Consider the following 26,058-nt stretch of genomic DNA (forward strand, 5'->3'; position numbering starts at 1 on the left):
CCTCCTGGCTCTGATTGGTTGTTTCTAGTGGGAGAAATCAGTAGAGCTCAATTTTTTTGTTTTTTTTGTAACAGATTCTCTCATACCAACAACAAATATGTCTAAAAATATATATTTTTAATAAAAGTTACACTATTCAGACTCTAGATTAAAAGATAAACGGATATCCACTTGTGCTACATGTTCAGTGTCATGTCCATAGTAATTAAAGCTTACTTTAATGTCTCTTAATAATGTAACTGAGTGCCAGGATATATAAAAATTTAGATTTCCTAAAAAGTTAAGAACATTCCTGTTTTTGTTTTTATTTTTGTTTAGCTTAACATTCAGATTTAAACTTTAGAAACCAGCAGGAAGACTGCTTTTATTGTAATAAATGTCATTTGTTTGGTGATTTTGCTTCATGTTAAGTGTGTTTTGAGGAAAATAAGTGGGGAAAACAAATATGTCTTTAATTTTACAATCTCACTGAGGTTTTCCACAATAAAGTAACTGCCAATATTCTGAATTGACTTATTTTATTCATTAAAAACTTTTTTTTTACTTTCTACTAAACCTAATTTTGTGAAAGTGAATTTAATCAACAATCGGTAAAATAGTTTGTCTATAATGCAGTTCGGGAATTAAGTCCTCCTGGAGCAGTTTGTTTAAAGCGTTTTATGAGAAACTTTTACTACGTCCTACCTCCTTAAAATTGGGTAATCACATTTCTAAACCAAACAAAAATATATTATATTAAAAATATGAGACTGGCAATAACACCTTTGAAATTACTTCATAAAACTAACAGTTGCTGCCCATTTTCCACTACTGTTTCTGTAGTTCTGAAATCATAATACTTTAAAGCTACTAGACAGACCTTTCTGTAGAAATCAAACTTTTGATTTACTGGAATAAATGGAAGGTATCACTGACTACATTTATTATCAACTTTTTCTTTTTTTTTTGCTCTTCTTGAGAAGAAATGGTTCCCTCGGAACTATATATCGTGGGACTGGGGAAGGGAGGGACTTTTGTTGGTGTAACACACAAGAATGCAATCAAGAAGATTGTTAAAATTTATTTCTCATTTTAAGTTCGACGATTGCACTTGACGCCATGTGAACAACATTTAACGGTTGTTTGGAAGAACGGTTAGCACGCGACTGGCACGTCACACTTCCGTTTAAAAATGGTAAGTAACGTAACGGACAGCTGTTAGCATCTCTGCTACCTTAGTAGCACGGAAGTTAAAGTATTTGTTTATTTTGGCTATTAAAATATCGAAATGCAACGCGCTATTTTACCTTAAAATATGATATATTTTTGTTGCAAATAAAATAAATATTTTTTTTTTCCAGCAAAAACTGTATATGATTTTCCCCACTGTGAACGCTAGCAATTTGGAGATAACCAGTGTAAATAAAGTTTTGTTTTTTTTTTTTTTTTTTTTTTTTTTTTTTTAAATACTAAATGAGTCATGCATATAACAGACAGTTAAATTTTAACCAGTTCACTCTTTCTTTGGTTTTGGATTTTGAATACAACAGGGCAACAATGCTTAAGTCAGCTGGAGCAGATAAGCTCAAAAACATTTTTCTTCACTATCACTTGTCACTAGTCTATCCAATTCAAGTAACTTCAACGAAAAAAGAACAAGCATGTAGTCGTATTCAATAAATTATTTATTGTATTTTGTCTGATGACACCATTTTAAAATATTTAATCAGATTTTATGATTAGTTACTCTGTATTTGAGTATGCTTTTTTATCATACTTTTTTACTTAAGTATTTTTATTTTTTTTTGGAAAGCTACTTTTTGCTTTTACTTGTGTTGGAGCCTATAAGGTATTTGACAGGTTAACTATTTGCTTAATGGTATATGTTATTATTTACCCAAATTGATTCTAACGACTACAGACTGTAGAATAAGTGTTATGTATTATTATTCATTTATTTTATTATATTTTTTAAAGACATTTCAGAATTTCTCTGATTCACATTTGAAAATACTTTTTTTTTCAGTATTATATCTTGTGTAGGCAACATGCTGTCTGCCTTGCAGACAGTTTACTTCATTATTGTTTAATTTGTTAATAAACAACATAGTATTTTCACACAGTGATTATAAATATTGGCAATACGCCAAGTATCAACAGGTTTAGGAGCTAACAACTGAGCATCCAACTACTTCACATTTAGATAAATTATTTACTACCGGTCTGAAATAACAAATGAACATTTAGAAAAGTTTGAACAGAGAAAAACTTGTCAGATCAGAACGATGACTGTATTTATCCCTCTTATTTTCATGCAGGTATTTCATATTCCCTGGATCTACACACCAGTGCGGACCATCTTGGCAATCTGGCACCAGTTGACTAAAACTGAGGTGAGGAATTTAGTGCCTTTTTGTAATAGAAAAAGGTCAACGTGGATTGTAAGAAGATGGTTTTGTTTTCAGATCCCTGAGCTGACTAGGGTTTCAGTGATGATGAGAGAGCGCAGCAGAGTGGAGGACACCATGTACGCCATGCAGAAAGCAGGAGCAGGCAGCTTGCAGGTGGCGCTCTTTAATTATAAAGAAATATGTGCTGACTTTTAATCGGTTCTGTTTAGTAATTATTCCTCAGAGAACTTTATCCTAACTCTGTTTGGTTTGCTTGAACAACTGGGGAGAAACTCTTTATATCTCAATTTAATTATCTCTAATTGAAAAGTTGCAAATGAAAATTCTGCCATCATGTCTTTGGCTACGTTCACACTGCATCCTGAAGTGAACCAATTCCGATTTTTAATTTATTTTATTTTTTTTGTCAAATCTGATTTTTATTTTATTTTATTATTTTTTTGCCGTGTCCGTTCACACTTCCAAATATATGCGGCTTGTATGTGATCTCCAGGTTGAACTATAAACGACCTGAAGGTGTCCCACATGCGCAGTAGAGGGCGCAATAACGTCAGCGTTCTCAGTGCTAACCATCATAAAAAGAAGAGCTCGGTGTTTGCGGAAGTAAACATGGAGGCTAACGGTGGAGCTTAGCTTACACATTTGAAGTTGTTGTCCAACCAGAGCAGCATATTAACAACTTAATCCTCATTATAGGCCGTCATGGTTATTGTTGTTTTGTTTTTTCCCGCTTGCGCGTATCAGGACGCAGAATAGTGACGTTTGTCGAGTATCAATGACGTTCAGGTCGGATCAGTGCGACCTGGCCGTTCGGTCACATTTGAATCGGATACGTATCGGATATCCAAGTGAACAGGGTCACATTCGGAACAATACGACCTGTGTTGTTCAGACTGTCATAAAAAGATCAGATGCATTACGTCAAAATATCGGAATCATTCTGCAGTGTGAACGCATGAAGTTTTTGTTTCTTAACTGAGTTATCCTGAATGTATGCATTTGCTGTGTGCTTTTTATTTTATGTTACTATTGCTTTCACAGGTCATCTCAGACTTTGATATGACGCTCACCAAATTTGCACACAAGGGGAAAAGAGTTCCCACCACCCACAGTAAGAACAATGTCAATATCTCTAAGGTGACGTATTATTTTTAGGATATTGTTTGCATGTGTCAAGACTTTTGTTATATAATTCTTCTGATTTAACTTTATTCTGATCATCAGAACATTGATGAAATGAGCATTTATTTAAAAAGCCATAATACATATGACAAGTTGAAGAAGGCAAAACTTTTAAGTCTTAATAGTCTATAAAGTTATGTTGACTTGCTTATTTTTCTTTTAACACTGAAAATGCATGTCCTCAGTAATAATCATTTTCCTTCTATTTTGTAGACATCCTCAATAACAGGTTGTTGATAGATGACGACTCCACAGTGAAGGTAATTTTACCAAAGTTGCAAAACGTAAGGCTAACTGGTTATAACAATGCTGCAAATATGCATATTTATTTTAGTATGTAATTTTTTGTTGCTTTATTTATATTTACATGTACATACATCAAGAACAAAGTGGAGTGAAGTCAAAATGTCTTGTTTTTGTGCACAACTAATCCTGATTTGTATCATTTAAAAGTTAAGACCAATGTACCACATGGTGTTTTGTTTGTTAGTGTTTAATTTCATGTTCATGATTTGTTGTTTTGCTGCAGATGAAGAAGCTGTTTAACACATATTATCCCATAGAAATTGATGCGAGCCTCAATCCTGAGGAAAAACTGCCTTATATGGTGGAATGGTAAGAAAGACTGTTACATGAAAACATTAAAGTGTTTTAGCATGGACTGCGCTTTATATGAAACCTCAGAACAATACGGATACATCACAATAAATTTGAATAATCTTAAAAAGTTTTTTTATTCCAGTAAATCTGTTCAGGAAGGGAGGTGTGTATTTTTAAAATTGTGCTATTACAAAGTAATATATTTTCAATATTTTAGTTCTAATTATGATCAACAATTAATGAAAAAAACTGAATTATATATTCCAAAAAATTTGAGTAAAGCATAAGATGGATAGAAGTGAAATTTTAATGCAACAATCTTATATTATGACAATATTATCACCTACTATTTGATAATTCTGCCACAGTACAGCACACCTAAATACACCAATAGCCTCAAAAGATTGGTAGAAACATGTAAAAACAACTTTAATTTGCTCAGGCAGTTTAAAACTGAAACTGACAGAAACAATATGTTGACTAGCTTGGTCAAACGTATAAAAAATAAACTTTCAAATGGTTCAGAAAGTGTAATTAGTAATTCTAAATATTATGTAAAATAGATAAATCATGGCTCAGAATGAAAAAGCATAGAATTAAAGATCGGACATATTGTCACCAATACCCAATCTATAATTTTTTTTTCCAATATCAGGACCGATACAGATATTAGTATCGGATCGGTGCATCTCTGGTATTGATGCACTACCTAGTTTTGAATCAGATTACTTAAATAATTAACTTTTCTATTCTGATTTTTTGAGATGTTTCTATGTTCTGAATACTAATGTGAATCCTATATTTTAAGAAAATAACTATAATACAATTTTAAAATTATATTTTTGCCATGTATCTGAAACATTGGAGGTAAATATTTTTGCTCTAAACAAAGATGAAGAAGCTTGAACTTTGCTTTTTTCTGCAGGTGGACTAAAGTCCATGACCTGCTGATTCAGCAGAGGATCAGAAAAGACGAGCTGGCCCGCGCAGTCAGGGATTCCAACGCCGTGCTCAGGTACTCAGCTCAGAGAAACTTTAAAAAAAAATAGTTTTTAATGTCAGATGTTGTAAATCCAGGGTTTCTATGCTGTTTTGATTTTTTTTTTCCTGTGTGTGTATTTTATTCAGGCTTGTGGATTTGCTGTTGAAAGGAAAACAAGCAATGGAAAATAATTTGTGATCCAGAATTTTATTTTTTTTTCCAGATAAACGTTTTTCTAAAATCAATTTCTCAAAAAATGTTTCGTGTAATTTTAATTCAGCTACATCAAACCTTAAGATGTCTTAGCAACAGAAACTAATTGATCTTAAGTAGGAAAACAATAATTTTACTTCTGCTAAATGAATATGGCAAATTATACAAATTAATTATAACATAGTGTTTATATTTATTTATTGCTATTTTGAGTTTGATGCTAAACTGAGTGGTTTAAAGCACATTTAAAAAGAAAAAGGTGCACACTGTCTGTTTTTGTCAGTCCTGTCTTAACTATATTAACACAGCGTTAAAATAGTTTTTATATTAACGCTATTTTTGTTTCTACACTTTTTTATTTTTCTTCTACTATTTCCAGACAGATTAAATCATTTTTCTTGCTTTGAAAAAGTGTTGGACACAGTTAAGAGTACGGTTTTCATAGCCTTTAACTAATAAAAAAAGTAATGGTTAATAAGGTTTCCCCCTGAAAACTTGATAAGCCTGGTGGTCGGATGCCAGGGAAGTCATTCGGCCAGCGGCCCACCTTGTTTTTGAGTTAAAAAATGTTTAAAGTTGACAGGAAATTTGACAATATCACTTGATGATTATGTGTTATTGAAAGATTGTAAGATTAATACCTGAACACCAACTGTAAAGTCTTAAAAAAATGCAAACATTGTAAAAAGACTTAAAAAATGAACAACGCTTAGCCTGGTGGCCCGCCAGGCTTATAATGCACTGGTGTGCCACCAGTGGTTAAACTTTTTAAAAACCTTATATTGTGAATTTGAATGTAAAATAACTGTTTACATTTATATATAAAGAATAGGTTTAAATTAAACCAATGAAGTTTGATTTTAGTTGATTAAAATCTGGGATTAGGAAACTTTAAATACCGTCAGGCTTTGGGAACTGGATTACAATTTGTGTTAAAGCTGATGGGATGTTTAAGTTCATATGGAAAAGCAACAATAGGGTTGGTTACTTCTAAGTAGGTCCTACTTGGAAGTAGGGTCTACTTCTAAGTATATTTTTTTACATATTTTGTAATTTTATATATTTTGTAATTATATGGACCCCAGGCGGTTTCTTGGAGAAACATTCATAAAAGCAGGAAGCAGAAGGGGCACGATTTAGATGGAAGAGTTTGACTGATGGGTTTGTGTCTGCAGGGAAGGGTGCAGCGCGTTCTTCGACTGCCTGGCAGAGCAACGCGTTCCTCTGCTGATCTTCTCCGCTGGAGTAGGCGACATCCTGGAGGAGGTGATCCGACAGAACCACGTCTTCCACCCAAACGTCCACATCATCTCCAATTACATGGACTTTGACCACACTGTGAGTTCAACCACACCTTACATGTTTTATTTTAAAATATTACATATTTATTCTTAGATTTGATTTACAGTACTTTGTTATTCTCAATAGTGGGATGTAGTGAAGTACAAGTGCTTTGTTACTGAAGTACATTTCATGTACCTGTACTTTAAGTAGATTTAATTGTGGCTGCGTTCAGCCATTTCTTTAATAGTTTATAAATTACAGACTACTTATTCTTATCGAACATGTGGAACCAATATGTAGTTTACTACTTTTCTTTTCTATTAGTTTATCCAGAGAAACTCCTGTTTGTGGAGTTTTTGTTTTTCTTTTGTTTGTATTTCCTCTAATTTATGTAAAGTAGCACAACACTATGAATGTATTAAAGAAAATATGCACTTAATGATCACTGCATTGGGGTATACAGCCAACAAGTACTTTTACTTTAAATATCTTAGACATATTTAAAAGCAAGTACTTTTACTCAAGTAAAAAATGTTCATTTGGTACTTTTACAGTGTTTGAGCACTTTCTCCATATGTAAAGCAGTTTTATTTATGTAGCACGTTTTCAGCAACAAAGCAGTTCAAAGTGCTCTTTCTGAATTAGAAGGAAATTCAAACAAAACCAAAAGAAAGACAAAAAGCTAATACTATAAAACTACATATTAGTTTCCCATGTTTAATAAGAATAAGTTGAATTTATAAACTAGTTGGGGTTTCTCTGTTTTCTTGTTCTAATAAAACAAATGTCGGTTGTCCATGTTTGATTTTATGAGGTAGATTGTACTTTCCATGTTTGTTCTAGATTTGTAAACTAACAGGAGTTCCTAAAAGAAGTAAAAGTCTAACAGGAGTTTCTCTAAGGAATAAATACTTATAAGATTATAAGCTAGAAGTTTCTCTAGATGAATTAAAAGGAAATAAATGTTGGTGTGTGTTTTCTCTGTTTTGGATTGAGAGATTGTGGTGAATTTTGATGGTCCATGTGAAATGTTTTGTCCAGGATTAAGTTTGCTTCTTCTTGCCATACATTTACCTAAACCTAGCGTAAAATGAGTTGAGACTAACTCAGTGTGGTCTCATCCAACAGGGGGTTCTGCAGGCCTTCAAAGGTCAGCTGATCCATTCGTACAACAAACGGGCCGGTGCTCTGTCCCACGGCGCCACCCTCAGAGAGCTGCATGGTCAGCCCAACGTCCTGCTGCTGGGAGACTCTCTGGGGGACCTGAGCATGGCTGACGGCGTCTCCACGGCGCAGAACATCCTGACAGTCGGCTTCCTCAACGACCAGGTAGCACTTACAGCTTTTATTACACCTGTGCTTTGTTTAACAGGTAGGTGTTAATCTTGTGTTTGCTTCTCGTCAGGTGGAGGAAAGAAAAGAGTCGTTCTTGAACTCGTTTGACATTGTGCTTTTACGGGACGAGACGATGGACGTTCCGAACGCTATCTTGAGATTTATTGTCTCATCAGAGATAAGTAAGGTGCACCGGGAAAAATGATGTATTCTCACATTTTTACCTCAAATCGGACCTGAGGAGAGAGCACCAGCATGTCATTTTGTTTAATCGACAAATTTGGTCTGGTAGTCTGAAAGACTACCAGACCAAATTTATGTATGATCCTTTAGTTTCTTTAAAAAAAAAAAAATTTATGTATGATCCTTTAGTTTCTTTAAAAAAAAAAAACACTTCATAGTGATGTGATGCTTTTAGTTCACACTGCAGACCTTGAATTTTGAAAAATTACAATTTTGCAATTTTTGTGTTTCTATTAAATAAGAAACTCAATTAAAATCACACGTGAATTTGTTTGTTCACATTATAAGAAAAAATAACTCTTGTGCAGTCCTACTTCTACTTCCCGTCGTCGTCTTTGTGGTTTGTGTCAGTGGCAACATCCGGTTGTTGTTCATGTTACTCATTTTGCAAAATAAACCAATTTCCATACGGCCAAATCTTTGTATTGGAAAAACGAAATTGGCACACTTCCGTTCAGAAAATTATTTTGTAAATCTGATAATGCGAAGGAAAAGCAGCTAAAATCGCATTTAAAAACGCTTCGGTTGTTCCCACTATAATCACATTAAAATCATTGAATACGATTGTATGGAAGTGGCTCAAATCTACTTAATAAAAATCAGATTTGGGTCACATTTGTCTGCAGTGTGAACGAAGCCCATGATGCGTTTTCTGTCATGTCTGAGACACAATGTTGTCAAACCTCAGACCTGGAAGTATAATACCCGGTTCTGTTTGTGCATGTTCTTAGTGACTGTAATAACTGACTGTGTGGATCACTGGTTTTCTGAAAGGCTGAAGCTAAGGTTAAAGTAAAATTACAATCAATGTTGAGTATTTTTGTAAAGCTGTAATGACAGAACAAGCACAGAAACTGTTAAACTATTAACCTGTTTTGCTAATTTATAAATTAAAACTGGTTCCTCTTGAGCACTGCAGTAAGACATGAATATAAGGTTCTAGATTGCATAAAGGAACACTGACTGCAGTGATATTTTTTGAAAGATAAAATATATTAAAAAGAAAAATCAAATATTCCTCAGAAAAAACCAGGTGCTACCATCAGCGCTATCGATTCTGACAGAAGATGAATGAGTCCAGTGTGTAATGTTAGTGGAAAATATAAAATAAAAACTATTTTTACAAACACTTTTTTATTACAACATTCAGGGACAAAAAGGTGCTTGCTCTATTTTCAGAAACCTCAAAATCCTCCACAAGAAATTGTTTCTCCAACGTCTTTTCTCAGATCCAATACTGTAAATAAACTGACACTGCGTATGAGCTGTGGCTTCTTTTGTTTTGTTTTTCATCCCTGAGAGAAAACCAAACATTTTTTCCCTCCTCACAACTCCTCATGCCTCGCCTGCTCCCGTTCCTTGTCCTCGTCGACTTTTAGTTTGAGCTCGCTGGCCGTGATCATGCCGTCTTTGTTGCGGTCCTGGTTCTGGAACATGTCGGCGACGATCTGCTCCATGGTCATTCCCGGCTTTATCCGGCCTTTTCCTTCTGCAACCTGGAGCTTGATAAACTCTGTGAACTAAAAGACAAAGAAGCAAAATGATGAAAAGGTAAATCAGGAAAAGAACTGTAGTTAAAATAAGTTGTGCTGTTCCTAATATCACCACCAAGTGGAGTCAAACTTTTGTAGAACTGTAGAAAATACTTTTTCCTATATCATGTCTGTCTACAGTGAGCTAATTATTCTACCAGTGCAAAATGTAATTAAATATGCCACAAATACACCCAGGTGTGGAACAGATTCTAATTTTATCCTTAAAGAAATAAAGAGGAATTATAGGAAACATACCTCATCCAGTGGCACCTCTCCATTCTTGTTCATATCCATGGTTTCAAACAGATCTGCCGGAGTTTCCTCGAGCCACACAAACAGGTAACCGGGCGGGACGCCCCGCTCAAAGCTCACCATTTCAATGCTGAAGACCAGAACGGCGCTGCTTGGTACACCAGCAGCTGACAGACAACAAGAGACCTACTTTAGATTGTAGAAGCTGTGTGCATACAAACCTCAGGAGAGACTAATCTAACCCAAAGATGAATATTAATCTATGCAACAATTGGTTTAGTTAAACTCTGAGTTGCAGATTTAAGTCTTAGGACATCTCAAAAATAACAATCTCTTGGTTACTTAAATTAACAATATACATTCCTTATAAGCTTATAGATAAACAGTTTCCTTTTCAACTGCTCAAAACTTCACAGATTAATAGAGCAACTGATTGGGCAGTGAAAGTTGAAAATCAAGTTATTTCTGTCACCTGGATCTCTCTACCTGTCAAAGTTCAATGTAAGGTTACGTTCACACTGCAGCCTGAAGTGACCCAATTCAGATTCCTTTTGTCAAATCTGATTTTTTTTTTTTTTTGCCGTGACCATTCACACTTCCAAATATAAGCGACCTATATGTGATCTCCAGTGTGAACTGCAAACGACCTGAAAGTGTACCGCATATGCAGTAGAGGGCGCAATAACCACACGTGCTCAGTGTTTTACCAACCGCCATGAAAAAGTGTTTGCGGAAGTAAACATGGATGCTAACGGTTTTAGCTTACGATTTTAAAATTGTTGTCCGACCGGAGCCAGCACATTAACAACTTAATTCTTATTACAGTCCGCCATTCTTGTTTTTTCTTCCCACTTGAGCGTACCGACGCAGAATAGTGACGTTTGTCGAGCATCGATGACGTTCAGGTCTGATGACGCTCGGTCACATTTGAATCGGATACCTATCGGATACCCAAGTGATCTGCGTCTCAGTCTGTGTTGATCAGACTGTCATGAAAAGATATACAGGTCGAATTATGTCAAGAGAGAGAAAAAAAGGAATTGGGTCACTTCAGGCTGCAGTGTGATCGCAACCAAAGATGGCTGCTCCAATCTCACCTCCTCTCTCTCCATGTCCGAGGTGAGGCGGCACTGTAATTCTCCTCTTCTCTCCCACACACATGCCCCTCAAGCCTTCATCCAGCCCGTCGATCACCTTGTCCTGGCCCAGAACTGCGTCTTGCATGTTCTCATAGTCGTGCCTAGAGGAAGTCCGGCCGTCCAAATGAAAACCATGCTCAACTTGTCAAAAACGGAGGCTGGACAAACAGGCGTAAACTTACGAGGAAAAGAGCAGAGTCCCGTCCAGCAGAGTGCAGTTGTAATGGTAGCGGACCAGGTCGTTCAGAGTCGTGGTGTCGTTGCACACTTCCGGTTTGTAGGTTACCTCGATCTCCACTTTGTCGCTTGGGTTGTGGAAGTCGATGACGTGGACGTCGAAGACCAGGACGGCTGACGGGGGGATCACGTCACCTGAACACACCGCCAAGAAATTATTTAATCCCAACGGAAACACGTAAGGTTAGCCCAAAATACTAGCTTGAATATTGACTTCCGCTCGATTCTAATAACTCTTCACGGTCCGTGAACATTTACTTTGTTTTTTCGTTTAAAATGAACTGAAAAGAACAAAAACAAGCTAGCTGTTTTTGTGCTTGGTCTGGCTTTATCCCATTAAAGCGGTTTTCTCAGGTTGAATTTCAACCGGGCCAATCAGCGAACAGAAGAAGTTGTGAACGATGACGTCAACTTTCTGCGTCTACCTGTAGTTTTAGGAAACGGAGCGGAGGAAGTGAACGAAGCCGTTCGCTACCTGCTAGCAACGCTTCCAAATATTAACAGTCATCTAGTTCAGTTCGGCTCTTCTCTCTCATAGACATAATATAAGAGTAGACCCCGCATTGGCTGCTCCGGCGCAGGAAATACGGCGGCCATCTTGGAGCGGTCGAACCCCCTACTTTGCTCAACCAAAACAGCAGAAGATGCCTCAGCACTGAGGGATATTGTTGTTCGGATCGATGGACTATTGATGTGAGGTTTTGACAGACAACATTTCACAAGTAAGATGGACATATTATTGTGTATATATTGTCATTAGAATATTACTTTACTGTATTTATGTCCACCGGTGAGGTGCGAGCTAATATTAGCTACAGTGCTTGGTGTAATACGGGTTCAGCCCCGCTATGAAGGCTAACTGAGATTCTGTAAATCTAAAAAAATAATTATTCTCTAATATTGGCTTAGATTATCTGACACAAGAGCCTACATTAGAAATGTGACAGTGTAACGTATATTATAAAACTTATATTACTTGTTATAACATTCATCAGCAAAGTTTACACAGGTGGTAAAGACTATTATTTATGTGTAATTCTTTCACTCTGTCAAAAGTAAGATAAATCCCAAATCTTCCGTTTTTGTTTTGAAGGTTTCATAAAGACACGATGTGAGGAAGAAGTGGGAGATATCTATAAAGAGAGACGGATTCTGCTGAATCACTCTGAAGCTAGAACTCTGGATAACAGCCGACAGATAATTTATATTAGGCTATACATGTTTATATATATATATACATATAAACATGTATCTAATATATATTATTCAGTATTAATCATCGTTAATCTGTCATTATTAATCATTTATTTGTGTTTGTATATTTATATAAATATGTATTGATATTACTAAATAATTTATTAAATAAATTATGAACGGCTGTGTGCTTTGTAAAATGCTCATCATACAACAATATCAGAATATTCTATTCCTGTTCTATTGTTATAGCCACTAAGCATATTTAAATATGCTGAACTATGTATCAATACAGTTAAAAAATACAATTGTTTAGAAATGTAACTTTGATAGATGTTTGAATATGGTTTCCAGTAACAAAAAAGCGTGTTATGATCGATTAAATGCGCTGATACGTCATTGTGCCTGCTAAACACATAATTCTGAGTGGAGTGGTGTACCACTCCAAGATGGCCGTCCTAAATCTCGTCAGCGACAATAGATGAGAGCGGTGCATGAGGCGTCTATTCTTATATTATGTCTATGCTTCTCTCTTTGCAGTGGACAATGGTAGTTAGCAAAGCAGGCAAAGTTTACGGCAAGCTTTTTTTCTTCTTCTTTTTTTTACAGTAATTTTTTTTCGACAGGAAAATAATTTTTAAAAAGAGGCTACAAGATATTGAATTTCTGTAATAAATTTACAGTTTTTGGTAAACTTCAAAGCACTAACAGCTAAATGTTAATAATTGGGTAAGGTTTTAAATTTCAAGAGAGTCCATGTTTTCATCAAGCAATTGTTTCTCGAGGGTCCAAATCTTCTGTACAAATCAGAGCTATGACCAGAAAATTTTCTAGAAAAACTCGGAAATTTTTAGATTAATCTGAGAAATTTTGTAGAAAAGACGTGGAAATTTCTGAGCGTGGAAAGTAAAAAAAGTTCTGCTAGAAAAAAAAAAACTAAAAAATGTTCAACTCTTGAAACTGAAAATTTCCAAGTTCAAAATTTTAAACTTCTGAAACTGAAGTCAAGTCAAAATTTATTTATATAGGACATTTACAACAGCCTCAGCTGACCAAAGTGCTCCACAACAAACATCACAGGGAGATTATTGATAAAATGGAAATAAAATTAAGTTTAGTAATAAAATTGGCAGAGATACCAAAGCTAATAGTGTGAATAAAAATCAAACTGTATTGAATTTTAGCTGCAACAATTTTCTTCTATCTTGCACATTTCCATGTTTTTGTATGTCTAAAGTTTCTGAGATTAATCTCAAAATTTCTGAGACTTTTCTTGCAATTTTTTGACTTTTGAAACTCAGAAATTTCCATGGTTTTTGTTGTAGAAAATCTAAAGTTTTTCTGGCATAAATTTATTCCTGTCTTCTCTTTCAACAATATAAAATCTAGTTAAAAGCCTAATATTTAGCTCCAGGTATCTATTAATGTTTTTTACATGTTTGATTTTAAGTAAACCAAACTTTCTTCATGCTTTTCCTGCAGTAACTTACCCGCTCCTTGTTCTCCATAAGCAAGGTGAGGAGGAATGATGACCCTCCTCCTCTCCCCCAGGCAGACCCCCAGCAGGCCCTGGTCCATTCCTGGGATCACGTAGCCCATCCCGATGTAGGTGTTGTATGTGCTGTTTCTCTGGTAGCTGCGATAAACAGATGAATACGGTAAAAGTTCTGATTACAAGTTTCAAGAATTCAGCAAAATAAATAATCCATGTTCAAATTTGGACACACCTGGTGTCAAAGGTCACCCCGTTCAGGAAGGTTCCGTTGTAGTGGTACCGAATGTAGTCCCCCGCCACGGACCTGCGGGTGCAGGGCTCAGGAGCCTCCTGGTTCTCGATGGTGATGTTATCTTTCGGGTTGTGAATGTCCTCCAACAGGACGTCAAACACCAACGTCGCCTGAGGGGGAATCATGGTTCCTGCCACACAGATACAACCAATAACATGATTATAACCCACACTGCTACTAGGCTTTAACCATAAACACAGCATATGAGCTCATTTTGGAGGGAAAACCTTTATTTTTGATTATTTGCCATTAGGTTTGCTGAGTGAAGTATTTTATAGCTGAGAAAAGTTGATTATTCTCTTTTATTTTTATCTAGAAACAAGCAGTGGTTTATCACTTAGTTCACTAATTTTAATGTGAAAGAAAGAGGAAGGAATATCACTTTTTGATCAAATAAAAGGTACATGTATGTGTACATACATGTACACATACATGTATGTGTACATACATGTATGTATGTACACATACATACATGTATGTATGTACAACTCTGCCACAATGTGGCAGAGTTTAAAGTTTTTAAATGTTAATGTTAGGCCTGCAAGGTGTGCAATAACTTTGGTCTTCTGTTGTTTTTAAACTGTTGTTTGAGCTGTTTATTTGTATTTTATGTGCATTTGGGAAGCTGCTACTACACACCACAATAAAGTATATTCTATTCTAATTTAAAAATTGCAAATATTTTCTGTCATCCTGCTCTGAGTTTTCTCTGAGGAAGGAATCTGTTTAATGGGAAGATGGAGGTTAAAACAAGTCTTCAAAAATCTGCAGATGTTCACAGAACCTCTCCATCCAATCTGACTGGTTCTACAAAGTACTGACTCGGGGAAGCAGAATGCACATGCACGCCACACTTTTCAGATTTTTATGTGCAAAAACAAACTTGGAAACCATGTAATCTTTTCTTCCCCCTTCAGATTTATGCATGACTTTATGATGGTTTATCACATCAAATCTCAGTAAAATCCTCTGACGCTTAATGTGACAAAAATGTGGAAAGTATAAAGGAATATAAAGCGTTGTGTATTTCTTAGCAGTTTCCTACAAGCTCCATATTAAGAGACTGAAAAAATGAATGAACGTGAATAAATCAACATTTCTTCAATTAAATGTAATACTGTTATGGCGTATTAGACCCATTCTAAGAAAAAATAAGATTATGAGAATAAAGTCATATTACGATAATAAATTCCTACAAGAAAAGTCACAATATCACAAGAAGAAATTAGTACAAGAATAAAGTCAACATAATATAATAGTCATATTTCGAGAATAAAGTTGAAATAATACAAGAATGAAGTCATAACAATATAATAGTCATTTTGAGAATACATCATAGTACTATGAGAATAAAGTCAAAATAATAGAATAAACATAATAATATGAGAATAAATTTGTAATATTACGAGAATAAACTCAGTATTAATACAAGAATAAAGTCAAGACAACGTGAGAACAAGGTCATAAAATTAGAATAACGTAAAAATATTACAAGAATTAAATCAGAATATGAGAATAAGGTCTTTTTATTCTAGCATTGCTGTAATACTCCATCACATAAAGATTAAAATCAGGAAAGCTCTCGTATCATATCTGCTGTGTCTTCCTACCTGATCCTTTTTCTCCGTACGCTTTGAACGGTGGAATTACGATGTGCCTGATCTCCCCCACACACATGCCCAGCAGGCCCTCGTCCATCCCCTTCACCAGCCAGCCCTCACCCACCAGCGAGTTGTAGGTCTGCTTCCTGTTGTAGCTGCGCGGGGCTCACACAAGAGCTAAGTCAGTCACACACATAAGCAGACACAGAAAACACACCTGGACACAGCGCAGACACACACACACAGGTTGTCGATTTGGCTCAAGCCTGCAAGTAGATTCTGTTTGGTTTCATTTAGACGCCGTTTTCAGTTTAACTTCTAAATGAAGTTATAGAAGCTGAGGAAATCTCTCCGTTAAAACAGCAAAACGTCCAGAACTCACCTGGAGTCGAAGGTGGTCCCATCCAGCAGAGTGCCGTTGAAGTGGTAGCGCACAAAGTCTGTGCGCATCACGGAGCGTTTGCAGTCTTTGGGCGTGCTGACGGTTCTGGTGACGACCAGGTCGGCCTTGTTCCACAGATCCAGGAGATGGATGTCGAACACCAGCGTGGCGTCCGGAGGAACCACATCACCTGGAAGCAAAATGTCACGGCAAGTTTAATTCAACAGTTTGATTATTTAAAGTATTTAAATAATAATTTAAAGTAATTATTACTTTAAATTCACCCTGTTTGTGCAATAACAGTTACATCTAATTATGCAAGTAATGGGGTTTCTGCATCTGCAACAAAAACTTATTTTAATTCAATTTTGAAACAACGAAACACGATTTTCAGTAGAACTCCGGTTTAGTTTACTGAAAACAGGACAGAGGCGATTCACAACTTCACATCACCAAGTAACAAAAAGATTTCAGTCCAGTCTGACTGATATTGAACTTTTCTATGTTAGATGCAACTGCAGCAAAATGGCTTTCTACAAAAGATGTAGAAAGCTTAGATTTTTTTTTTAGTCTAAAATGTCCCCCAGAAATTAAAATCTACCTGCCCCGCTGCTCCCGTAAGCCAGGTGTGGCGGGATGGTGATTTTCCTGCGCTCATTCACGCACATCCCCTGCAGGCCTTTATCGACGCCAGCGATGAGCCGACCCTCCCCGATCAGGCCGACTTTGGCTGCTCCTTTCTCATAGCTGCAAGTGAGGAAAACCCCCGGAGGTTGAAGGAGAAAATGTCAGAAGTGGGTCAACCTTTGGAGGATGTTTGTATCTGCAGGGCATGCATGTTAGTGGAAGCTGCGAACTTGTTTTAACCTGCATTTTCACTCCGTTCAAAGTCGAGGATTCTCTGGAAAACCTTTGAAACCGGCAAACATTTTTCTAGTCTCACCTCGAGTCCAGCGTCTTCCCGTCGGTAAACGTGGCGTTGTAATGGTAGCGGACGTAATCTCCAGTTTTCGCCTCCCTCACGCAGTCTTTGGGGATCTCGTATCTGTCCACGACAACATCTCCCAACACGGGGCTGGGATTAGACTCCACGGAAAACCACGCAACCAGAACAGAGAAGACAACGCAAAGGGGAAGCATTTTTACACAAAGGGGGTCAAATGACTTAAAAGTGACGTAAAAGCAGTAGAAAAATGGACATTAGGCCGAATTGAAAAGAAGCGGAGGCGATCTAAAGGCCTGCGTGTGGGGAGTGCGTTTTTCCACGCAGAGGGCTGCGGATGTGGAGCGGGGCTGTAAACGTGGACAGTCTCCAGGTCGCTAAGACTTTTTTTTTTTTTTCCTTTTTTTAAGAGTGGGAGGAATGTAAGAGGGAGTGGGAAGCACTTCAGCTCAAATTTCCACAATAAGAAATAAGGAGCTTCTTCACAGAGTCGCAATAAATCCAACCAAACATTTTAAAACATCCAGTTTGTGTTGCTAAAAAAAGTTACCTCTGCTTTTTATTTTTATCTTATTTACTCTAAACGTCTTCCCTTGTAATTTGTTGGTCTTGAATACGTTTGACGAAGTTTGATGTTTTCAGAATAAAGTCGATGTGAGATCTTAAAGTTAATCTGATCCTGAATACTTAAAGCAAGGCGTTAGTTGATTTTATTTTGAAATCAGAGCGACGCCGCTGCATGCAGCTGCAGAGGTCCGCCTCTCAGCCATGAAACAACCGGAGATCAGTGACTGAACAGTTTCCAGCTTCCACTTTCTGACCAGTAGAAGATTATCACGTTTTTAGCTGAAACGGAAAAAGTGTGGAACGCTTTAACTAGGCGAAATGATCCACGCAATGGTTGCTTGTTAGCGGAATGAAGCATGAATGTGGCCTGGGGCGAATAAAAGAGATTTTAACAAAACAATAATCAGAAGGACCTGGTTGTATAGAGGCCCAAAAGTGCCACAATTCAATAAATAAGAATTAATGTGCTTCTAATGAATCTTGTAACTGTAAGAAAATACAGATAATTTGATAAATGGATAATTAATTTGTTATATTAAAGATATCTCAAAATACAAAAACTTATTTTGTATGTATATTTTGCATCTGTTTGGACACATGACTGTTCGTCTCTGTTTACTTTGGATGAAGTATATTGGCGCATGTAGCCAATTAGATGTTAAGCACATTCATGTATCATCTTTTTATTGGCTATGCTTTTATCATATGGAACCCCTTCGGATGTTTACATCCCGAAGTTGTAGCTGGAGGGCAAATATACTATTCTTTTACATGCTATCCGTAGCCGGGTTGCCGTGTAGAACAATCATGTAACATAAATGAAATCTGGAGACGTAGGTATTATTAATTTAGGGCTGTGTGCCACAGCAAATGGTAAAATAACGCAGAAAAACTCAACCCCCCCACCCCCTCCCCTGGCCTAAGCTGCGCAGTCTCGTTGCCATAGCAATTGACAACACCACTTTATGCAACAGGATTCAACACCAAAAAACACTCAAACATTTCATACACATTCAGTCCGTTACACTATCATGTTCTTAGGCTTGATGTTTATTTTGCGATTATTAAGATAAGCAATCGCTGTGGTAGATTAGCTACCGCTGCTATTAGCTAAGTTAACACTGCGGCGGTAATTAGCTAAACTTGCTCTACTGATGATCTGTTAGAATTGGTGTGTCGGTTGCTTTTTTTTATTTTTAACTGAAACAAAACGCACCAAATTCCACATCACATCTACATGTTAAGGTTGTCACCTACTTTCCTCTCCCTCGCTATTTCTGATCTTCCCAGCTAGCATCCAATGTTCAGATGACGTTGTCATGAACGTTCGTCGGACGTTTACCGGACAATTTAAAACGCCATTAAACGTTATTTAGTTGTAGTGTTGACAGCAAAGCATTATGTTCCTTTTCCTCACGTCAAAAACAGCCACTAACTTTTTATGGTTTATAAGACAAAACCAGTTTGGATTTGAAACAGACAAGCTCAGAGATTGTTCTTTTCCAGGCGCTCCAGTCAAAGGAAAATCAAAACGGAAATAAACCTGGCTGTTGACCGGTGAGCAGTTCTCTGTTTTAGTGACGCTGAGAAATTCCCAATCCCAGAATTCCCACAAGCCCCTGATCACTTCAGCAGACCACCAAATCACAAACTCTGCAGAAGAGAGGAGGGAAACGCGGGAATGTTTTCTCATCATGGTTGGACTGAGCGCAAAAAGAGGCTTGTATTTAATATTTCTAATGCTTTTCTGTGTGAACTTTGTGTTTATTAAGACATCCGCACAATATGAGAGCTACAGCTTCATAAGTTTTCCCAAAGAAGAACTCCTTCCTCTCACCGCAGCCTACGGACTGGCGCTGGACAGCTACGTAGCAGGAAACTGGACCAAATCCATCCAGTACTTGGAGCTGAGTTTGCGTTTGCACCGACTTCTCAGGGAAAGTGTGCGGTTCTGCTCGCTCCAGTGTAACAGCAGCAGTCATGAGGAGCCGCTTTTCCTCGCAGCAGCCCCGGATCTAAGCGTCTGCTGGCGCGTCATGCGGACGGCGTCCTGTCAGAAGAAGTGCAGGGCGCATTTCCCGGTCCTGCAGCTGCCGCCTCCCAGCATCGAGATCCTGGAGGAGTTCAGCAAAAGATCCCCGTACAGATATCTGCACTTTGCTCACGCTAAGGTAGGACGCAAAGCGTGGAAATAGCTAGTTTACTTTATATACAGAAATTGGTTTTTACTACGCTGTACTTTTTATTTGTACTTGAGTAATATTTCTGAATGAAGAACAAACATGTTTTAACCAAAAATTATCCCCACAGACACACACCTGCAGTTTTTGTTACTTTCGTAAGTTTTGTATTGAAAGAAATGTATTTATTTTGTATCCCCAAAACCAGAACCAAACAGGCAGAAGCAGCATTCAGCTTCTACGTGCCACAAATCTGGAATAGATTTCCTGAAAACTGCAAAACAGCCGAAACACTGAGTGCCTTTAAATCCAGACTAAAACCCACCTGTTTAGAGTCGCTTTTGAAACATAATAAATAAAACATTAATCAAGAATCTAATGTGAAATGACAGCAAAATATAATTTTTCAGTTGTTTTATGACTTTGTATTTTTGTGTTTTTATGATATAAAGCATTTTGAAATACCTTGTTGCTGAAATGTGCTGTACAGATAAAATTTGATTTAGTTAATTTTAGTTATATGAATTATTGTCGTCTTCGTCCTTAAAACACCAAATTTTCCACTTAACTTTATATTTTGTCCGTCTGATGATGTCATTTTAAATAGCTATTGATACTGATTGATAATTTGATCAATTCAGTACTTGAGTAAACTTTTTACCAAATACTTTTTTACTCCTACTTTGGTAATTTCTTGGAAGGCCACTTTTTACTTTTACTTAAATAAAAATATGTTGAAGTCGTGTTTCTCTTACCTGACTATTTTCTTGCACGGCTTCTTCTGGATCTTTTTGCATCCTGTTAAGGTCCTGCTCTGACTTCTGCTTTAAATTTCCAGCTGATTATTATTTTTTCCAAGGTTTTTCTGCCTTAATTCTGTTCCCGTCTGCTTCCAGCTCGACGACCTGCAGCGGGCCGTCCCGTGCGCCTACACCTTCCTGCAGAGGAACCCCGAGGACCAGGAGATGCTGCAGCTGATGGAGGAGTACAAGAACGAGTACGACCTAGACGGCTTCCTCATCGACCACGAACAACGACTTTATGAGGTGGGGCAAAAAGCCAGACGCAAAATGATGCAAATGTTCTGAGGGGAAAAAGATCTATTTATTTAACCCCCCTCTGAATTAAAATCACAACTGGTGCCTTGAAGGTTTCTCAACTTTGACCCCTCTGTCCTAATGTGACTTAGAGTACCCAAAAATTTTACTCAAATAAAAGTAGCACTACGTCAACATATTTTTATTAAAGTAAAAGTGAAACGTAACTGTCCAAGAAATTACTCAAGAGTAAAAAAGTATTTGGTAAAAGTCTTCTCAAATACTGGTCAACTGATCAAATTATAAATCATTTAATATTTAAAAGTTACATAATCAGATGAAACAAAATATAAAGTTGAGTGGAAATTTTGGTATTTTAATGACCAAAATGACAATGACAATTTAACAAAAACAAAAAACAACAAAATTTAGATTTTTTTTTCCCCTTCCAAATCAGTTTCTTTCAATAAAAACTTGTGAAACTTTAACAAAAACTGCAGGTGTGTGTCTGAATCTTTGGTTAAAAGATGTTTGTTTTTCATTCAGTGGGTAGAAAATCCAGAAACTTTACTCAAGTAAGAGTAGAAACACTTCATAATACATTTAATTCAAGTAAAAAGGTAAAGGTAAAAAGAACAGCGTAGTAAAAAATATGCTTAAAAGTAATTTTTTTCAAAAACGTTACTGAAGTAAATGTAACTGCGTAAATGTAACTAGTTACTTCCCACTTTTTAAAAACTTTTCAGGCATCTTTTGTTAGCGGCGTGAAGCTTGTCGACTTGGGGAAGTACAGCAGCGGCTCTGAGCGCCTGGAGGAAGCGCTGAGGCTCTACCTGCAGGAGTACGACCTCTGCCAGGCCGAATGTGACGGGGTCGGCCATTTTTCTTCACACATAGACTTCTATGCTCTGTTAGCCGGTAAATATGAAGTAATTAATTCACTATGAACCCAAGACTTAGGCTTTGATTCTGTTAATCTTAAGATTTTTCTCCATTAACGTCAAGAGTTAAAATTCTCATTAGTTTAATTGAGAATTTGTTGAAGGTGACGACAGAAGACCAACGTTTCAGAACTCGGTGTACCACAAGGTTCTACTTTCGGCCCACTGCCTTTCTGCTTATATAGTAGTAAATCATCAGAAAGTTGTAAAAGTGACAAAAATGGCAACAGCAACAATAAACATGATTGTTTATTTCAAGAACTTCAACTTTAAGAAAAACTATTGATTTAATTGTTTTTGATTTAATTCCTGGAAAAAAATTGTATGGCAATTATTCCATTGATTATTTATCCTTTCTGATAAAATATAATTAAATTCCACTGAGTAATTTTGAGCTTATAGTATTTTTACAAAAATAAATAAAATCCAATTGAAAAATAATTACAACCTATAAATCAACATAATGTACCAAACTACACACAGTAATATTTTAATGAATACACTGAAAAAAAAAGAGAACGGAGCTCAAACCTAAAAAAAAAAGTTAATTTATTACATGTAATCAAATTAATTTTGTTGAACTTACTTTATTTAAGTGAAGTAAGTTTAATAAGCTTAATACATTTACCTGGATAAACTTAATTTGATGACTTGTAACAAATTAAATAATTCTTTAAAATTGGATCACCTGTTTCCTTTTTTCAGTGTAAGATACTAGAATTAATTTTGTAAATGTACATTTAGTGTTATCACTTTTCTGATTGCATGTCAGAGACACCAAACAGGCAAATGGTGAGAAACTCAGAAACATGTTGTGTATTTTATTGCTGGTGAATAGTTACCAGTATTTTATGGTTATACTACAAAGTAAAATGAAAATCACATCAGGAAAACGTCTAAAACATCTCAGCTGCTTTTCATTTAAGTAAGGGTTTTATTTTTCTCCACAGAAGTCTACTTTGACACGTTAAAATGCAAGATAAAGTGTGAGGAAAACCTAAAGCCCAACGTTGGCGGCTACTTTGTGGAGAACTTTGTTCCCACTATTTACCACTACCTCCAGTACGCCTATTACAAACGTAAGTTCAGCTCCAGTCCAGCTCTCCAGTACCTCATATTCTTGTTTCTATAATTTTGTAATTTTCTGGGCAGTGAATGACGGGCGCAGAGCCGTACCCTGTGCGTACAGCTACTTCCTGTTCCAGCCTGAAGACCCGGTGATGAAGGACAACCTGCTGTACTATGAGGCCTACAGCCCACAGTGGGGCCTGCAGGCCCACCACTTCACACCCAGAACAGTAAGAAGAACTTTATCTGAAGAAAACCAACAAGAGATTTAGGAAAATGAGACGGAAAACTGAGAAAACATTCAGCTCTGAGTGAAACAGTCCTGCTTTCTCCTGTTTGTTTGTTTGGACTAGCCATAGATGTAACAATGGCTCCTCTTCTGGATGTCCACATCATAAAAATGCATTTAATACAAAAACAGTTGCACACACTTAATATAATATTAAACACTTAATATAACATGAGAAACATAGCACATTAATACTTGAATGTACAATTACAACTCTATATTATAAAAATAATTAGCAGGACTCTTTTAAAAGTTACATTTAAAACAAATAATGGAAGTGAGTTAAAAAAATAACAGCTTTTATCCAGCATTCCTGTTGCATGATGGAAGAGTAAAACAATCATTTAAAGCAATTAAAACTGTGTTAAGTTTGGCTAAATAAAAGTTGATTTTATAAAACAGTTAGTATCTTAGAAACTACAATATTTCTGAAAAACATCATGGAGCAATATCAACATCAATATTCAATCAAATCAAAGCAGTTTTTATCTGCATGCTTCCAAATTACATCAATCAGCTCCTGCAGTTTTTTTCACAGAAATTTACACAAAATCAACAGATACCTGCATTTTTTCATGCTAATGCATAACTGTGAGTTTATTGTAAGTTTCCCACAAAAATGGTCAAAACATTGTGTTAAAGTGATGCTGGCTCCCACCTGCAGGTGGCAGTATTTCTTACTTGTACTAAACTGCTGCATCAGCCTGACTTAAGGTCAAGTTGTCTGCGATCTATATGGAGGTTTGCAAAAAGTCACATTTACTGTCACAGAAAAGAAAAAGAATTTCTTGAGTGTATTTCTAAATTAGCTACCGAAAAAAATTTATTTTGAAATTAGAGCAACTTAATGGTGCAGCCTGACTAAATATATTTTAAAAGTATATATCAAAGCCAGCTATAATGACAGCATATTGTCTCCATCTGTTATAATTTGTTTTAACAGGAAGCTCTTCGATTCTACAACCAGACCGTCACTCAAAAACAGATGTTGACGTTTCTAATAAAGTACTTGGAGACAAATGATGAGGTAAGATTGACAAAATGTAATCCTTTAAACATTTTGGTTTATTTAACTCTTTCATATCATCAATAATTCAGCCAGTAAAGACTGGCTTTGTAATATTTCTGTCAAGGGTTTTAGTGGACCAGACGAAAATCCACTTTTGTCCTCCGAGTCTCCCGATGCCGAATTTGAAGGTGTGGGAGATTATGAAGAGTCCATGTTTGCAAAATGGAGGCAGAAGAAAGGAAAAGGAGACGCAGGAGAGGCCGACATCTGAGCTCAACCATTTACAGCTCCAGCTCTGCTGCTTTTAGTAATGTTAGATTCTTAAATTTAATTAAAATAGTATCATAGTAATAACTAAGCATTAGCCATAGTTATGTCATGAAGTTTTTGGCCCTCTGTTTAACAAAACAGCAACAACTTTTAAGCAAACTGTTAAAAAAACTGATCAAATCTGCATTTGCTTTTCACTTTGTTTTATGATGTCACGTTTAATGTCCAAAAAGAGTTTGAAATGATTCACCAGGCTTTTCTTTTACATCACAAAAACCAAATTATTTTGCTTTTTGTTTTTATTCTTGTTTATTGTAACTTTTAATTTTGCTCCATTCAGCTAAATTATAAAGCAACTTTTCCAGATGTATTTGTTTTAAAATATTTTCTACAAATAAATGACATTTTAGTTTCTACTTTTTTCCTGAGGAAATTGGTAACATTATTATTATTATCTGGTTCTTAGTTAATTAAGCTATGTTATGATTATTTTCTAAAATCAATATTTTGTGCAACAGATTTCACAAAAACATTTGTAAGGGTAATTTCTCTGTTGCCTCCCTGGCCTTTATGAGCGCCATAAAGCGACAGAAAGCTTTAAGGCAGTGGTGTTCAAACTTTTTGCAATGGAAATGAAAACTGTCTCTCGTGTTTTTGGGACATTTTTTAATGAAAGTAGGAAGATGGGATTTTACTGGCTCACTAAACTAAAAACACAAAATTTCAAAGAAGTAAGCAAAGTACACATGTTTCTGTCAAAGGCAATCTGCAAACCACTGCAGATCTAAAATATAAATTAGGAAAACAAAAAAAAAACAAAAATAGTGTCCAAAATTTTCAGGATGATAGTCTCCCCAAAATAATATTTATCATATCTTCCGCATTATAAGGCGCACCTTCAATGAATGGCCTATTTTAAAACTTTTTTCATAAATAAGACGCACCGCATTATAAGGCACATAGAATAGACGCTACAGTAGAGGCTGGAGTTACGTTATGCATCCACTAGATGGAGCTGCACTAAAGGGAATGTCAGCAAAACAGTCCGACCCCGGTTGGTGAGGAGAGCCTTCAGACTGGGCCGGGACGTGGCCGGACGATGGTCACCCTTCTCCGTTCCTGCACAGCATGTTTGTGGAGAATGTGGTGCTAAATGACCTGCAGACGACCTGATTATCAGGTCGGAAGGTAGATTGGTCAGTCAAACTTTATTAGCGGATTACAAACCAGCGTTCTGACAACTATCCCAGCATGCACTGTGCGCTTCTTCTTCTACGGGAGAAAATGAAATCGGCGGCTGCTTACCGTAGTTGCTAGACTTGTTGTGGCTCAATATTGGTCCATATATAAGGTGCACCGGATTATAAGGCACACGGTCGGCTTTTGTAGAAATTTAAG

At 36.4% G+C, this 26,058-nt stretch overlaps 3 protein-coding genes across 4 annotated transcripts; 2 read left to right on the forward strand and 1 right to left on the reverse strand.

The window, feature by feature from the left end:
• The first annotated feature begins 1,024 nt into the window (after window positions 1-1,024).
• On the forward strand, window positions 1,025-9,357 carry LOC103155720 (7-methylguanosine phosphate-specific 5'-nucleotidase A-like). Of its 2 annotated transcripts, XM_007577507.2 has the most exons (10): window positions 1,025-1,174; window positions 2,298-2,372; window positions 2,445-2,543; window positions 3,432-3,501; window positions 3,786-3,832; window positions 4,102-4,187; window positions 5,098-5,187; window positions 6,543-6,705; window positions 7,780-7,980; window positions 8,057-9,357. In XM_007577507.2, exons 1-10 carry the CDS (start codon window positions 1,172-1,174, stop codon window positions 8,189-8,191), a joined length of 969 nt encoding a protein of 322 aa, XP_007577569.1. In that variant the 5' UTR covers window positions 1,025-1,171; the 3' UTR covers window positions 8,192-9,357. The 2 variants fall into 2 exon arrangements, with proteins under 2 accessions (XP_007577569.1, XP_007577568.1); XM_007577506.2 differs by lacking the exon at window positions 1,025-1,174 and having other exon boundaries at window positions 2,292-2,372.
• On the reverse strand, window positions 9,347-17,689 carry fkbp10b (FKBP prolyl isomerase 10b). The gene is made up of 10 exons (XM_007577509.2): window positions 17,300-17,689; window positions 16,958-17,103; window positions 16,357-16,546; window positions 15,984-16,129; window positions 14,314-14,503; window positions 14,077-14,222; window positions 11,338-11,527; window positions 11,114-11,256; window positions 10,020-10,183; window positions 9,347-9,749 (listed from the first exon to the last, which is right to left on the reverse strand). Exons 1-10 carry the CDS (start codon window positions 17,494-17,496, stop codon window positions 9,555-9,557), a joined length of 1,707 nt encoding a protein of 568 aa, XP_007577571.1. The 5' UTR covers window positions 17,497-17,689; the 3' UTR covers window positions 9,347-9,554.
• Window positions 17,690-19,260: 1,571 nt separating this feature from the next.
• LOC103155722 (synaptonemal complex protein SC65-like) lies at window positions 19,261-25,516 on the forward strand. Its single transcript, XM_007577510.2, has 7 exons — window positions 19,261-20,037; window positions 20,943-21,092; window positions 21,830-22,001; window positions 22,975-23,103; window positions 23,177-23,322; window positions 24,325-24,408; window positions 24,515-25,516. The coding sequence occupies exons 1-7, from the start codon at window positions 19,561-19,563 to the stop codon at window positions 24,659-24,661; spliced, it is 1,305 nt and encodes a 434-aa protein (XP_007577572.1). The 5' UTR covers window positions 19,261-19,560; the 3' UTR covers window positions 24,662-25,516.
• Window positions 25,517-26,058: the final 542 nt, after the last annotated feature.

The sequence above is a fragment of the Poecilia formosa genome, unplaced genomic scaffold, assembly GCF_000485575.1.
Source record: "Poecilia formosa unplaced genomic scaffold, Poecilia_formosa-5.1.2 Scaffold444, whole genome shotgun sequence".
In the NCBI taxonomy this organism is placed as follows: domain Eukaryota; kingdom Metazoa; phylum Chordata; class Actinopteri; order Cyprinodontiformes; family Poeciliidae; genus Poecilia; species Poecilia formosa.

What these genes read in the sequence shown, in the direction of transcription:
- fkbp10b (XM_007577509.2), bottom strand. Translation starts at nt 17,496, where the DNA reads ATGCTTCCCCTTTGCGTTGTCTTCTCTGTTCTGGTTGCGTGGTTTTCC. An exon ending in GGGAAGACGCTGGACTCGAG is followed by an intron (nt 17,104 to 17,299) that starts GTGAGACTAGAA and finishes CCTCACTTGCAG; the next exon opens with CTATGAGAAAGGAGCAGCCA. An exon ending in GAGAGGTGCCACTGGATGAG is followed by an intron (nt 9,750 to 10,019) that starts GTATGTTTCCTA and finishes TTTGTCTTTTAG; the next exon opens with TTCACAGAGTTTATCAAGCT.
- LOC103155720 (XM_007577506.2), top strand. Translation starts at nt 2,292, where the DNA reads ATGCAGGTATTTCATATTCCCTGGATCTACACACCAGTGCGGACCATC. An exon ending in ACCAGTTGACTAAAACTGAG is followed by an intron (nt 2,373 to 2,444) that starts GTGAGGAATTTA and finishes TTTTGTTTTCAG; the next exon opens with ATCCCTGAGCTGACTAGGGT. An exon ending in ATGACGACTCCACAGTGAAG is followed by an intron (nt 3,833 to 4,101) that starts GTAATTTTACCA and finishes GTTTTGCTGCAG; the next exon opens with ATGAAGAAGCTGTTTAACAC.
- LOC103155722 (XM_007577510.2), top strand. Translation starts at nt 19,561, where the DNA reads ATGGTTGGACTGAGCGCAAAAAGAGGCTTGTATTTAATATTTCTAATG. An exon ending in ACGAACAACGACTTTATGAG is followed by an intron (nt 21,093 to 21,829) that starts GTGGGGCAAAAA and finishes AAAACTTTTCAG; the next exon opens with GCATCTTTTGTTAGCGGCGT. An exon ending in CCAGTACGCCTATTACAAAC is followed by an intron (nt 23,104 to 23,176) that starts GTAAGTTCAGCT and finishes TTTTCTGGGCAG; the next exon opens with TGAATGACGGGCGCAGAGCC.